Raw genomic sequence first — 15,964 nt, 5'->3', positions numbered from 1 at the left:
TGACGTTAAACTTTTGTTCAACTGTGAAATCTGTGGGAACAATGAAAATTGGTCTGCCACACATTTGTATGTTGAGAGGAAAATAGTTAATGCTAGCAAAAGAGAGCCCATTGAAGGAGAGAAACTCATGTCATTATATTTCCTTCACATTATGCAAAGTGAAGTCAGTCACATTTTAACCTATTACATATCGGTGACATTTGTTTGGGTTTCTGGTTTATAGATGATTTTTTTGTTCTTTCCTGAATTATCTCCTAACAGAATTGGTTGCTGATGAAGTTGAATGGAAGGGAAATAATTCTGGGTAAACCAGAATTTTCTAATTCTGGAGATATGTCTAAGGCTCTTAAGGCTAGTATCTTGGTTGGCAAAAGAAAACGTTTTGAAGAACAAAGTTGACTACAATGAGAAATATTTATCTCAGAGCATATGAAACAGATTTTATTTAAATTCATGTACAGGTAAAAATTTACTGAAATTTATCAACAAAAACCAAATTCAAATTTTTCCTCATCACAAAAACAGACCTTATGGAAAAAATTATCATTCTCTTCATTATGTTTTTCCAAGTGGTAGTTTCTAAGGGAAAAAGAGAAGGGAGAGAAGACAGTGACAGAACATTAATCTTCAGTAAGGTCTCATGTTGAAGTTTTTTAATTGCAGAAATTTCCATAACATTCCAGTTTTGACATCAAAATTCAACCTTCTATAGACTTTCCTGATTGACTTAGACTAATGATTTTTTTTATAATGTGAAAGCAATACACTTCCATTAGAATCCATACTTCAAATTTTGATCTTTTCCTAGGGAGTATGATACTTCCTTGTGATGTTGGACAAAGGTAGTGAGCCCCAGCAAAGCATTCAGCAAATTCATCATGAGGGTACACAACTGACAATCTACAGTGAACTGTGTAGCTGGTCTTTTATATTGTAATAAGCCCATTTTCAACTTAATGATGTTTCAATTTATGATGGTTTCTATTGGGTATAGCTCCCTCTGAGGTTGAAGAAGACCTGTCGAAAAATCATAAATAAGGCTTCTGGCTTTATTTTAGTATGAGGTAAACAGTATCTTAATTACTAAGGCAAATGGTAGAATCCATGTATGGGAAATTAATGTGGCTCTTTCACTGTCAAATATATTTTGGAATATTCCTGGATTTTCCAAACACGTGGAATTAGAAACTTGTAAAAACTGTTGCACTATGTCACAGCAGCACCTTTTTGATAATCTGTAAATGTAATCTTATCTAAGATTCTGACAGTCTATAATTTTTATTTATTATAAAGGCTCAAACACGTCACCAAAACTGTTACAAAGGAACCAGGTCCTGATGTTAAATTTGGTTTGGCATAGACTGCTCCCCTGGGTCAGCAAAACAATGCATCCAGAGTAGGACGTTAATAAAGAAGGTAATTTAGAGGTTATAGGTATCTTAGTAAGGAAAACAGACTTAAGATTTTTCATACAGCGATTCTTGTTCACCCCCTCCTCATCATTTTTTTTTTCTCCAGTGGGATAACCATTTCCTTCACAGTGATGAGAACTATTCCTTTTGATAGGAAATGGGCTTCTTCTTCCAAGGGGTCAGGACAAAGGCTTCACTTCTTAGCCACACTGGCCACAGCCTTCTTGGCTGCATCTTCCAGGTCGACAGCTGAGGTAATTGGGAGTCCGCTGCATTTGAGTATGTTCTGGGCTTCATGAACATTGGTTCCTAGAAGGGGGATGATGAACAGTCATTGAAATGGAACTGAAGGTGGCGTCTCAAGATGCTCCCTACCATCTGCAATCAGAGGATGTCCCATCTCACAGACATAATTTATAGACAATACCATTTTATCTTTTTATGATCCAGATCTGGCTGTCTAGATATATCCAGATGACAAATTTAATTTTTTGCTCTTTCACCTTAAGTGTCTAGCATTATAAAGATAGTACTTATATTTTCTCGGGCACATAAGTGGAATCAATGAGGTTTTGTTAGGCTGTGCACAAAGAATAAACGCTTGTTTAACTAGTTTGAAAAAGGATAATCTTCTGAAATGGATTTATGCTTTGATAGGATAATCAGAACACAGACTCTAAGAAATATATGGAATATGGGAGTAACACACTCAGATGCACAAGACTAACCTGTCTGTATCTTTTCACCAGGAAATCTTTTCACCAAATATATTAAATGTCATTAACAGGGAAGATTTATATCAAGTGTTGTTCCTGCTAGAAAAGATGAAAGAAAGATAGAACTTGAAAGAGACTAATGGACATTTTTTATTGATAAAAATCGAAATTTCTACTAATAATTTGATGTGATTTTGGTCCATACAAGAGTATCAATTATCTTAAAAGCCTCTTGGAAGAAAGGGGTTAGAGTTGAGCCCTAATGCGATCTGCTGTTCAGAGAATCTGGCTCCTTAGGGCACAAACACAGTGCTTTGAGACTGACAGTGCTGAATGCGTCCAATTTCATTTCCTCCTAGCTTTCTATAACAGGACAGACGTCCTGACAATGAGCACAGCAACTTTGAATGACATCTCTTGGTTATTCCTGGTGGGCTGTGTCATATGGTGGCCACACGCTCCAGGGACTAACATTCAAACTGCTTTTCTGTTCTTCAAAACTGAACCTTTCAAGGTCCTAGGAGAAATATGGTGAAATTAAGGGTCCAAAGATTTATCTCATCTTGTGCCGTTTCCTGTACTTTTATCTCCTTAGCAAGACTGGGCCTACTTATAAACAACAGTTTTGAAATACAGGTGTTGAGGACCTCTGAGTTCACATAAAAAGGAGCAGCGTGGCCCACATGTTTCACATAGAGCGGCAAAAGCCAAGGTGAACACTAACAGTTGGAATGAAAAGGTGACGGAGTTTTCACTCTTGTGGGATCCTCGGTCCAACGCAGCACAGAGAAGGGGCCGGTGGCATGGGAGGATTATCCACTGCTGTCACACACAGGAGTCTGAGGACTGGCTTCTTTGGAAAGCACCCACTTGAAAGACAGCCAAGTTGCTACCTAAATTCCCTGGACTTTCTTGCTGATTCTGCATTTGTGTAGTTTTGGGTAAATCCTTTAAGTCCTGTGAGTCTCCTGACATAACATTATGATCATCTCCCTCATAACTAACAGTCCTTAAAATTGCACATGCCAGACAAAACACAAATAGGCAGCATGAGATCTGTATAATAACTATGTACAGGACCTATTGTCCTATTTCAGAAAACGAGGCACAGAGATATCAAATAACTTTTGCAGGTCAGAAAAGTTGTCAGTGGCAGAAATGGGACTTGAACTCTGTCCTCTTCAGACAGCTGTGAATGTTTTAAGGATATACTGATCTGTTTTCCTGTCTCTAAAATGAAGATAACAATGCTGACAGCGTAGGCTGTGATGAAAAGCAAATGAAAAAGTGTATGAAAACATAAAAGACAAAGTCTCTGGACTGGCTGGCTGTCCATCAGATTCATTGTTCCTCTTCTACTTTGGGGAGCTGTTGCTGGAAAGTAGTTGCCCGGCTAGAAATGAGGGGCCCCAGGCTTCTGTTCATCTGGGTGGGGTCTTGTGACCAAGTTCTGGTCAATGGAATGTGAATAGCTGCAAAATATATACCCATAAAAATTCCCAGTGTTACCTTCCACACATTCTTCTGTTTTTGCTTCAACAATGTCAACTGATGTCACCATTTTTTAAAAAGATTTATTTATTTATGCATACAAGAATTGGGGTGTAGGTCAGCGGTGCAGAGTAGGTGAGCGGATTCATCAGAGACAGAGTGGGAAGCAAAACAGTTCGATGGACTGAATTACACTGCTGAGGGGAGCAGGGGATGAGACTGGAGAGGTCTGTTGTGACATGTGGGCCACCTCCTTGGCCAGGGATTGAACTCATGCTGCAGTGGCTGTGATAGCTTGACAGTGTCGAGACTTAACCCTTGCACAACCAGGGAGGTCCAGCCAATGTCACCTTTTTGAAGATGGCAGTGACTCCATCAGTAAGGATATTTGAAAAACTGTGGAGTAAGGTACTCCATGGACATCCTCTAAGAATAAATGTGAATAAGAATTTTATATTTCAGTATTTATCTGTTGTTACAGAAGCTAACATCACCATTGCATATTATTTTGTAAATGTGGCAAGCAGCTTCTAAAACAGCTCTCAAATGATTGATTCCCCATTGATGTTCATGTGATTCTCTCCCAGTGAGTATGGGCCAGTCACTGACTTGTTTCTAATGAGTAAGAACAGCACTTTTGTCCTCTATGAGAAGGTGCCTAGGGTGGAATTGCTGGGTCATATGGTAAATTCATTTTTGGTCTTTTAGGGAATCTTTATACTTCTTTCTATAGGGAGCTAGACCAGTCTATATTCCCACCAACAGTATAATTGTTTCTTTTGTTCACACCCTCCCCTGGCACTTGTTTGTATTGTTGTTGCTGTTTTCATATGGACCAGTCACACAGGTGTGAGGTAGTACCTCATTTTGATTTTGATTTGCATTTCCCTGAAGAGAAGTGACGGAGAGCATTTATTCAAATGTTTGTTGACTATTTGCATGAGTTTTTTGGAGAAGTGCCTATTTAGCTCTTCTGCCCATTTTTTGACTGGATTGTTTTCTTTTTGTTGAGGTGTATAAGCACTTTGTAGATCTTCAATATCACTCTTTACCAAATATATGGTAGGCAAACACTTTCTCCCATTCAGTAGAGTGTCTTTATTTTGGTCACTGTCTCTTTTTCTGTACAGATGCTTTTTAAGTTGAAAGAAAACATGCACGCCTATGTTTACTGCAGCACTATTTACAATAGCCAAGATAAGGAAACAACTTAAACACTCCAGAACAGATGAGTGTATGAAAAAGATGCAGAACTTGCACACAATGGCATATTACTCAGCAATTAAAAATTTGTTCCATTTGCAACCGGGATTAAACTGAAAAGGGATTGTTCTAAGTGAAACGAGTCAGAAGGTGAAAGACAAATACCAGATCGTTTTAGTTATATGTGGAAACTAGAAAAAATAAACAAAGGATCAGGTGAAGCCAAACTGACCTTTGAAAGCAGACCTTAGATCTGAGACACTGAGGAGGGGAGGAGGAGGGGTTTAGAGGGAGGGCAGAGAATGAGATGGGTGGAAGAGAGAGCAGTGGTGTGTGGTGAAGGACTATGGGCTGGTGGGGAAAACTACGGTGACTACATCTGATGGGAGAAATCTTACAATGTGGGGGAAAAAACCAAGGATGTTTACAAAAAAAAAAAAAAAAAGTCAGTGACTTCTGAGACTCAGTCACAACACCTGAGACTTCTGTCTTGCTCCCTTTAAGTCTTTGTTTGTGTGCTCTGGTGAAGCATCTGACAATCATGGACCTACTGTGCTAGGAGAAACCGGGAAGCAAGGGAAATGTGGTGGTGTCTGCTAATATCAAAGAGAGACTGAGGCCTTGGGTCTAACAGCCCATGAAAAACGGCATCCTGCCAAGAGCCATGTGAGTGTGCTTGGCAGTGACCTTCCTTAGTCATATCTTGACATAACCACAGCCCTGGCGGTCTCCTCACTACAGTCATGGAGAGTCCCTCTCCCATCCCCAGTCAGAAGACACAGTCTAGGAACACTGGGGTTTCCCTTCACAGAACTTGCAAACTAATCATTGTTCTTTGTGACAAGCTGCAAAGTTCCAAGATGATTTGTTACACATTGAGACTTAATATAGATGTAAAGACTTATTATTTCATTACCATCTCAGTCTGTATTTTGAGTCATTCAGTAAAAGTTTCAGTAAGGTCCTAGAGGAGACAAGATCAGACTGTGGCAGGTGCTTGTGTCAGGCTAAGGGATTCAAACCTGAATAGTAGGCAGTGCTCTCTTGGAGTTATGACATGGCCCGAAGCAATAGTTCTGACTGACAACAAAGTGAGTCAGTTCTTGTGAAAGGTGAGTGAGTGTCAAATGAGTACATTTCTATCTCCTTCAACCTCTGAGGATTAGAATTCTCTCCCCAACTGTCCTCCAATCTGCCAGGGACAAAATCTAAGACACAAAAGGCTTGTCTTCTTCCCTTTTCTTCAGAGCTTCCCCCAATCTCAACATATGGCTACCCAGACTCTGTGCATCTCACCCCAAGTGGGTGTCCCAGCTGCCCACATGCTCATCTTCTGACTCTGCTTCTTCCTCATGTGAATCCCACTGTGAGTACAGATCTTACTGGGGTGTCGACACTCTGTAACTGGACTGTGGGAGGAATACGTGGTGCTTGCAGTAGAAACAGTGATCATAAAAGCGGTAAAAGCAGCTATCACCTAGCAAGTGCATCACATACTATTCCAATCTCTTGAGCATATGAGCACATTTGCTCCTCAGTAACAACCATCAGAGAGCTATTGCTATAATTTTCCTTTTAAAGGTGAAAGAACTTGGGCACAAGTAAGTCAGAGACATGGTGATAGCTAGGAGATGCGGCATAGTGTTCCATGTAAGCTCGCCCTTGTGTAACTGATTCTCAGAAAAGTCTTGAAACATCCCTTCTGAACCTTGAATCATTCCTTTTTGTCATTTTGTAAATATGTGATAATAATAATTTCAGTAATAAATATGACTTGTGGTTTACAAGGCTTAGTGACAGAGTTCAATCTCAAAATTCTTTGCTCTTCCCTCTGTTTTGACTTCTGGTGACTGTTGTTTGACATTTAAGTTCTGTAGCCCTCCCCACTAGTGAGCTCATCAGAACCTCAACAAGCTACCAATTACTTGAGAGCAAATATCAGGTACAACTAGGCTGTGTGCTTTTTCCAACCTCCGCTTCTGTCTACCTTGCCCACTGTTTACCCTATTCAAGGACGAACCCCAACACACTGCACCCAGTCCAGCTGTCGGCCAAACAGAAAATGGACACCTGTTTGTCCTACTACGTTCACTCTCCTGAGAATCTCAATGGGTGTTACATGTGGACTAGAAAGTACCATGAAAAGAATAGTAGAGCCAAGGGATCAGACAAGTGCTGGAATGTGGCCTCTGGGTCTGGCCTCCAACTCACAGCCTCCTGTCCTTGTAATCCAGCTTCAGTATGTTCTGATCATTTTGATGTTTGTTCAGTTTTACCTGAGCTCTTCTCCTTGTGTGCAGATGAAATAAGCTGTTGACAACTTTGTTTTTTAAAAATAACTTAAATATATTGCTCCTCCTTGCAGCAAGTAGCCAAACTAAATCAGTTCCTTATGAGCATACTTTCGCAGCCAACTAAGCACCAGGGTGGGGAGGGGAGTGGAATGAGATTTAGAAATCTACAAAATTGCAGACACACTAGGCTGAAGACTTGTAAAATGAGCTTCCAGACTACCCTGCACTTCTAAAATCACTGCACTATTGGGACTGCTTAGTAACGTTTCTCTCATTCCCACTAACCATGCATTTCACGAGTGCTGACATTTGTCATCAGGCTTGCTCAGCAGAGTATCTCCAGCACAGCCCAGAACCACCCAGAGTGTGTACCTGTTGAAGAGCTTATTCATAGAGTGTTTAAGAAGGTGTGGTGGGATGGGAACTTTTGTGATCACCGTGCAAAGCCCAACATCCTCAAATAAACCTTCTTGACAATTTGAGGGAAAATATAGAAGGATGGTTCCTGAACTTTTTTAACCCTCTCAAGGACTCTGAGGGAGTTTTCCCTAAGAAGGCCTGTATTTAGAGTGAGATCTGCAAGCTGTTCCTCTTTGCCCAACAGTTCCATATGTCCGATGCAAGTCAGGTTTTGGTGGTTAACGACTACTGGGCAAGGCCCGGATGGAAGGGAGGTCAGAAAAATCTTCCAAATGTTCCTGTTGGGCCCTATCAAAATGCCTAATTGTTTCATAATTCTAGGATCCACTGGTGTGATTTTTAATTATACTTGTCATTACACTTTAATTATAGTCTTAACTATGACACATATACTCGCCATGCTCAGATCCGAGCAGTTTGGGGAATGACCTCATATTGTAATATAAAGTCCAGGTATAGGAGAAATGAGGTATAGACAGAGAGAAGGAAAGCTGTCATACAAGAGATGAGGGGCAGCAGAAACAGGCAAAAAAGAGATCACAGAGGGAGAAAAGAGGGGACGGAGGTTGAGACAGAGAGCATAGTAGGAGACATAGAGGGAGGAGGGGGAAAAGACAAAAGGCAGGAGGCCTAGATGAGGGAGATGAGAGATTTAAACAGTTGAGAGAAAAGACAGGAGGAAGGACATGGGGGTGGGGGGAGAAGGAAGAGGAGGAGGAGGAGAAAATAAAGGAGGCAAGATCAGCCAGAGATGCATAAAAGAGAAAAAGCCATGGAAAATAGCTGAGTCAGCACCTGAGCAGAAAGAAGCAGGAGAAACAGGGTCAAACAGAGAGAATGAGGGGGAAAGTGAGCTTGTCACATGCTTCGTCGCCAGCTCTGCCCCACCCCTGCCTGCACCTCCGTGAAGCACATACACTGGGCCCATGAGCAGCATGGCCAGCGACAGACCAGGCAGAAGTGAAGCTAGGAGAGCTCTGCTGCTCACTGACCCTGTCCCGGCCTCTCGTTGCTGACCAGTAGCGAAGGGGAAGCAGACACAGAAGATGATTAAAAAGAAAAGCAGGAGCCACGGAAACCAGATCATTGGAAAAGAAAAGGAGAAAATAGAAAGCTGTTTGTGGATCCCTTTTGTTGGTGTTTTTCTTTGAGTACTTGAGGTTGGTTTCTGCCTGATTCACCAGGTGGCTGACATTTCCCCTTTCCCTGCTCAGCTTTTATTTCTAAATAGCAGCTTTAAACTCCGACATGGAATTAAGAGTTCCAAAGAGATTGTTTATATCTGTGCACCCAATTACAACGGAAATTGCTCTCTTCCCCACATTTAAATAGTGCTGCTGACATGTTCTAATTTACTAAATGCTGCATTGCTTTTTAATGAGGCTGCAGGACAACACTTTTAATAAACACCTGTACAGATAACTATTCAACTCATGCTGACTGAACTTCAGGAACTCCTTAATATCTGCTTGTTGAAAGCTATTCAGCTATGTGGTGTTAAAAATAAGACAACAGGTACAAAATGGAGTCACTTGTGCTAAGTCCCATGTCGCCAAGTTAATATTTAACTTAATTATATTTTCAGCGATCCCAGAAATGGACTCTCAAACCAGTTGATTAATAATCACCGCATCTGAGCTAGTGAGGTTATCTGTCTGAGCAATTCCTGTCATCCTTTAAAGGAAAGTACCTTTACATTAACGAACCCACTATTTTGCTTACTGTACCTTCAGATCCCACTCCGTTGTGTATTTTATTTTGTAAAGATTCTTGCAGCCCCTTTCTATCTGCCAGACTGGATGCTGCCTGATTCAAACAGATTTTAGCTTAAATAAAAACTTTAAGTATTTAATATGCCTCAGTTTACTTTGCATGCCTTAAAAAAAATGTCGGTGCATAAAGAAACAATCATTTAAAAAGGAAATTTCGTTGTACTGGTAGAGAAGATTATAAAAAGAATAACTGCTGGAATCTTAGCAATTCTTCACATTCTACCACTGACTTCCAGCCACTGGGTGGGGTGAGAGAGCTGTACAGAGGTGCCAGTTTAATTTATCAAAATTTTATCTCTGCTTTCATTACATTTGAGTGGAGATAATGGCTGGGCACAAATTACAGGTTTTGCTCAAAAGGTACAACCTCTTCCCCTGACCCAGGTCAAACGCTTGTCCTAGGGCTAGGAAAAATACCACAGTACTCTGGATGTGGGTGTAAGTTCTTGCTTTAAATTGTTTTCATAGGAATTCAGCTTTAAAAAAATAACATAATAATTAGCACTCATCGGGTATATATTAGGTTCCATAAATATTTGTTATGTATGTGAATTTGGAGGTTTGCTAGTATCACATCACTTTAATCTTTGTAGCAACCAATGTAGTATAACTTTAATCCCCATTTATAAACACGGTAACAGAGGTGTTAGGGATATACCTATGGTCCCCAATAAATTAGAGCTGAGCCAGCCCTGGAACCCAGGTTTGTCTGCCTGCAAAGTTATGTGACAGCTACAGAGTCTGGCCTTTTGATGCTAAAAGTAATTCTGGGAATCCTTTAGGATGTCTTTTCTTTTCACTGGAGGAAACTAAGATCCAGAGAGGTGAGCATTTGCTCAGGTCAAACACCCAGTTATCTAGGACATGGCTGACTCTCAGTCTGATGTTCTCAGTCAGGGCTCAAAGTATGGCCTGTGGGCCAATCTAGCCCGGGGCTTCTTTTTGTGTGACTTGCAAACTGAAGATAGTTTCTACATTTTGAAATAATTGGGGGAAAAAAAAATCAGAAGAATTTTTGCAATCCATGAAAATTACATGAAATTCAAATTTCAGCATCCATAAATAAAATGGAGTGGAGCATAGCCAAAGTAATTCATTTGCAGATTGTCAATGGCTGCTTTTGTACCACAATGGCAGAGCTAAGGAGTTGTCTCACAGATGGTATGGCCCATAAATCCTAAAATATTTTGACCCCTGCTCTGAGGAACTGAGCACACTCCACCCCAGGGAGGAGAAACTGGACAGTGGAAATCACCGAAAGCAGCAGATTATTCCTGACGTGAAAATGTTCAATGTCCCTAGGCCCTTGCTCCTCCTTCAATATTCTCTTCTCAAGTGAAAATCAGAGAAAGGAGGTCTGTTTTCTCAGTGACATGTAAATATAGATAATTTATCACAGCTCTTGTCCTGTTAATGTGCTGTTAAGAAACAGAGTCATTCTTGGAGCTAGAGTAAAGTCTTGCTGTGTCAGCAGCCCTCACTCACCTACTGGAGATGACCTGCAGCTAATATCTAGGACCTGCGTGGGCTAGGCTGTCAATGAAGGCCACCTGTACAGCCACCAAAGCATGGACACCTCTTTCGTGATTTCTTTCCCATGCTAAGGAGATTGATAACCAGGGTGACTGTGACACTTCTTCCTAGGATGTCCAACTTCAAAGGCAGGAAGCCACTGTCCAGACTTCTTCTACAACAATTCAATGAATGACATGCATGTGCTTATAAAAATGCAATCATGGTTTAGGATCAAGTCTAACATGTATTCACTGAGGCCTTTTGTTAGACGCTTTCTCTTTACTTTCAACCTCAGTAACTCAAAAAAGCAACATATGTATTAATGCAAACTAAACTTAAGGCTCCATAACAGTGAAGTAGAACAGACTGGATTTTCTGGCAAGGAAGAAAATTTTATTAGGATTCTCCTTTTAAAGAATACTCAGAACATGTGCACATTGAATTTTCTTTCATGCCTTCTTGGAGTCTACTCCACGGCTTTGCATCTACCCGTACTCTCATATTTGAGTGGTGGCGGGAATTTTGGCAGGGTGAGAGACTGTGTGAAGTCCTGACGTTGGAACTCCACCGCCTAGCAAGTGACAACACTTCCTCACCACGCATGGTTTTGTACTTATGTGGAGGACATAGCTGAGTGGACCTCATTGCTACTATTTTTCTGAGAACTTAGACTCTAAGAGCTTAATGTGATCGACCAAAATCTTTGACTCTTATAAAGCATATCAGAGCTGACCATAAAGAGTGATTTAGACACAGAACCATGGGCATTTCTAGAATCCTAGGTGTTGCTGCCAGCCTCTTCTGTCTACTATGCTGTAAATGATGTCTAAAGGGTCAAACCTGTCCCACTATCTGTTTTTATTTAAAAAAAAAAAAAAAGATTCACTGTGCACAGCCATGCCCATTTCTTTCCACATTATGTGTTGTTCCTATACTACAATGCAGGAGTAAGTTACAGTGACAGAATATATTGCCCACAAAGTCTCAATTGCAGCACTTTAGGGAGAAAGACTAAAGAGATTCACTTTACAGAATTCATTTTGGGATTGAAGCTGTAGTTCTCAGAGACAACATTCCACCACTACTCTTTTAACTCAACAATGTCAAATACTTGTCTCAAGGACCCCATTGTCCCTTGCCCACATCTGTGCTAGCTGTGCTAGGAAATACTGATCATAGAGCTCTTCTCCACTGGGCTGAGATACAATCTGAAATTTTTATTGGTACTGCAGTGCAGAAAGTCACTATCACTATCTAGAAGGTGGCATGTGATACAAGTTAACTGTCTACTCTGTCATAAAACAGTCACAAAGAGTATCTGCCTTGGTGGCCCAGCCTCTGGATAGTCTCCAGGATGTGCCCTTTGGGAGCAGGGTGTCTTATTAACAGAGCATAATTGCCCCCAGTATAATGGCACACACAAATATTTACCTGTGAGTTTCTTCCCTGATGGCAACACATGATCTTTCTCTAAGATGAGTGAAAATTATTAGGGAGATTAACAGACTCATGACCTGGGAGTTCTGCACCTTCAGGGAACACAAGAGGGTCAGTTTGGCCATAGTTAGAAGCCAAAGGGTAGAAGCACAAAGAAAGAATGAGAGGGAGTGAGCAAGTCAGAATGAGGGGGGACGTTTGAGGTAAAATTCATTAAAGTCTCGCATTAAACTCTGTTTTTATGAAGAGGGTCTTAAGTCATTACTTTTTTTTTTTTTTTTTAAATATATCATTCTTTGTGCCTCTACTCCTTGGCATCTATCTAAGGCCAGATTATGGTGATGGTTCACGGGTGAACTGGTAGTAGGAATTTCATGGGGAAAACACATGACGAAAAAGAAAGAAAATATGTATACACACACACACACACACACACACAAACTGTATAATTCAGAGGTTATTTTCCTTAAAGGAGTTTTACACCCGTAATTACAATGACTAAGGTTACTTTGCTAAAGGCACCTTAGGAGGTTTTTCTCGTGTGAGGCGGCAAACATCCAACCTGGCATAAATTTCAGTTACTTGGTTAGGGATGATACAATGAAAACTCAAAGTGACAAGAGGAGTAGATATGACTAGTAACTTAAATATTAGATCTCAAAAAGCTTGCATGAGCCTAATTAATATGCTAGAGTCTGTGAAACGTGGCCTGTGGTCTAATGTTTAAGTGTGACAAATTTTAACCACTCAGTGTTTATTGATTCAGACAATGAGAGAATTTAAGATTTGATGACAGAACAGGATAGTGTCCAATGTCTCATTGGGTTTAACCTGGTAACGATGAATTAATCACTAGACACAAAACACAGAGAGAAGACACTAGTGATTAAAGGAGGAGAAGTAATTCGTCTCAAGGTGCGGTGGAATCGGTTTCAGTCCGAACACATCCACAGGGGCTGTGAAAGAGCACAGGAGAAGAGAGTGGGCACTGGGGAGGCTGAAGGCCAGGTCAGGAAAGGACTGTGCAGGAAAAGGGCCCTAGGGGAGGAACAAAGAACAAAGAGATGCAAGCAAGAGGAAAACATTTGCTCTGAAGGAGAACATCTGCCTGTCCCTCCAGGAGACCATGTTTCCAGTGACAACAGCATCAGGACTGGAAAATGGAGAGACAGGAAAGATGTCATCAGAGAGGCAAGCAAGGGTGGAGGTGAGAACAGGGACTGAGAAAGGCAGCGATGATGAACACATGGTACAAAGCACAAGTTGGGAGACGTGGAAAGAGGCCAGAGACAGAGCCAGAAACCTTTGGCCTGGCTGGGCTTGCACATTCACTTAGCTCAGAATCTGGGTACTGTTCTGTGGGATCCTTATTCACTGTTGTCTCTGGGTGGAAGAAGTCAAACCAAGGGCCCAAACATTCTGAATGAAAACTGCTTAAGTTAGTCAGAGTCAGTCTGTCAGTCACAGGCAGTCTGTCAGTCAGAGGCAGTCTGTCAGTCAGAGGCAGTCTGTCAAGGCTGCCACACTGATGGGGGCAAAGCACCAAGAACTGTTCTCCACTCTTGGTCTCACACAGTAGCCTAACTGAGGATTTGCACAATATATTGCTACCAAGTGCATGGCGACAGACAAAATCTGTGGCTGTCTCTGAAGGTGTCAACACTCACAAGGTTCTTTACCCTATCAGCAGGCGAAGGCACTGCCTAGCAATTTTACTGTGTCCATGCTAAGAAAGAAACTTGGTTGGCATGTTGCTGGCTATGGTGTCACTTGTCAGAATTTCAGAGAGTAGAAAAAGAAAGTGTCCACAAAAGAGAGGTGTTGGTATTTTGGTCCACAAAGAAGTGAAATAGAATGTTTCCTACTAAGAGAAGTTTGCTTTCTCTACAATTTTAGAGTTCCAGGGACGACAGAGATTGGTAGGAATAAGGAAGGGAAGTAGATGACATTCTAGCTTCTATAAGCTATTTGGCAAGAGCGAAGCAAATGTTAATGTTGCTGAAATACCCTTTTGATACTGAATAGAAAAATCAAGTAGGGAAGATTTGGCTAGGATAAAATAGGATCCAATCTGCAAATAATTTCAATTATTATTTTCATGAGTTCATGTTGAAACCATAATGAATACCTGAGGAAAAAGCACCTTTCTCTTCAGACATATTCGAGACACTGAAGTCTGCTGCATATTTAAATGGGATAATAATAAAATTCTTCTAAAGAATTTTAAAACCATCCAAATGAAATATACCACTTTGGTTAAAATATATTTGCACAGTGAACACATAAGGTTGTTAATAAATGTCCATACATTTTCCAGCAGTAATGTGGAATCAGCTAATTTAGCCACCTAGGTAATTTTTGTGCCAATTATGTGTGCATTTCAAAAAGAAAAAAATTAAAACTCATTTTAGATGTATTATTTATTCATGTCAAAAAGACCTGTCTACAAAAACTGTTTCCCCTCCCCCTCAACAATCCCCTCACAAAAAAAAAAAAAAAAAAAAAAAAACCAAAAAACTGATTGTTCAATTTATCCAGGAGTCTTTTAAATAAAAATAATCCCCTGTCTCAGCTGGTGAGTTCTACTCTGATAAGGCAAGTAAATACATGTAATTATAAAGTTACCATTTTCAAAGAGGAGAGTAATCCTTTCCTTATCCACTGATAAAACAGCATGTAATTATTATACAGCTGAGAACAAAGATTTGTCCACAAAATCCCACTAAATCAAGTCTGATTTGACTGATTAAAACTTTCCTCATCAGGATATTTCTAATATACTGTGTGTGGCAATAGAGTCCTTTAAATAGGGGCAACAAATTAGTGAAACTTAAGGCAATGGTCCTCAATTTTTTTAAAAAAGGCCACAGACAACTTAAAAAGAGCCATTGTACCTATTTATAAGAGATACTACTAACAAAATGCATTCTAGGGCTCAAATCTATCATTTTGGTCATTCAAAATATCACATTTGTTCAGATATAGCTATGCTCTTTTTTAGCATATCTTAAATTTAGAAAGCATTGAATTAATGCAATTAAATTTGTATTACTGTAACTCTACTGCAGCTTTTGTCATTCAGCGTCATCACAGATGCTGAAATAATAGCCATTTCTTTTTTGTCTCACTTTGTTAGACAACTGTGTTCTGGGAGTGTGACACAATTTGAATATTAATGTGAATAAATATAATTGAGAAGTTCATCAGTTAAAATAGATTGTTAGGTCACATCCTATATATAGAAACTACCACTGGAATTGCTCAAAATGCTCTTTGTACATTGTGAGGTGTCAATATCTGAAGAAGCCACCAGCCGTGTTGATGACTATAGGGAATACTCTGTGGCTGTGATAGACACAGATTCTATTACAGCAAACACTTACTAACATTTCAGATACATAATCTTGCACTGTTAATTTTCCTTTTTACATTATTCCCCAGTTACCTAGTAACTGAGATCACTTCTTATATTTCTAAATAATCCCCTTAATGCCTAAGGCTCAATGACCTTCACAAGACATTTATTATATTAACTAACGTAAAACCACAGGCATATACCTTTGAAATGCAGTAACTTAACAGCTGCGAAGCTGATTGTCTAACAAACTGAGAAATTTCAAAGCTTCTTTGAAAGTTCAGACAGAGCTCTGATACAGCGAACAGAGATGATTAAGACAGATAATGCTAGATTTTCTATTTAGCAT

The 15,964-nt window shown here is 40.2% G+C and overlaps 1 protein-coding gene across 1 annotated transcript in view; it reads right to left on the bottom strand.

Moving 5' to 3' along the window:
• Window positions 1-469: 469 nt before the first annotated feature.
• The window catches only part of SUCLG2 (succinate-CoA ligase, GDP-forming, beta subunit), a 258,225-nt gene continuing 242,730 nt past the window's right edge, over window positions 470-15,964 (bottom strand). The window contains exon 11 of the mRNA XM_004675993.2: window positions 470-1,721. Within this exon, the coding sequence (XP_004676050.1) occupies window positions 1,606-1,721 (116 nt within the window). The 3' untranslated portion in view covers window positions 470-1,605. The remainder of the gene's footprint in view (window positions 1,722-15,964) is intronic.

This window comes from Condylura cristata, unplaced genomic scaffold (assembly GCF_000260355.1).
Source record: "Condylura cristata isolate star-nosed mole 26May11 unplaced genomic scaffold, ConCri1.0 scaffold00004, whole genome shotgun sequence".
Lineage (NCBI taxonomy): Eukaryota > Metazoa > Chordata > Mammalia > Eulipotyphla > Talpidae > Condylura > Condylura cristata.
Note: the sequence above shows the minus strand (reverse complement) of the source record. Positions and strands in the feature narration are given on the sequence as shown.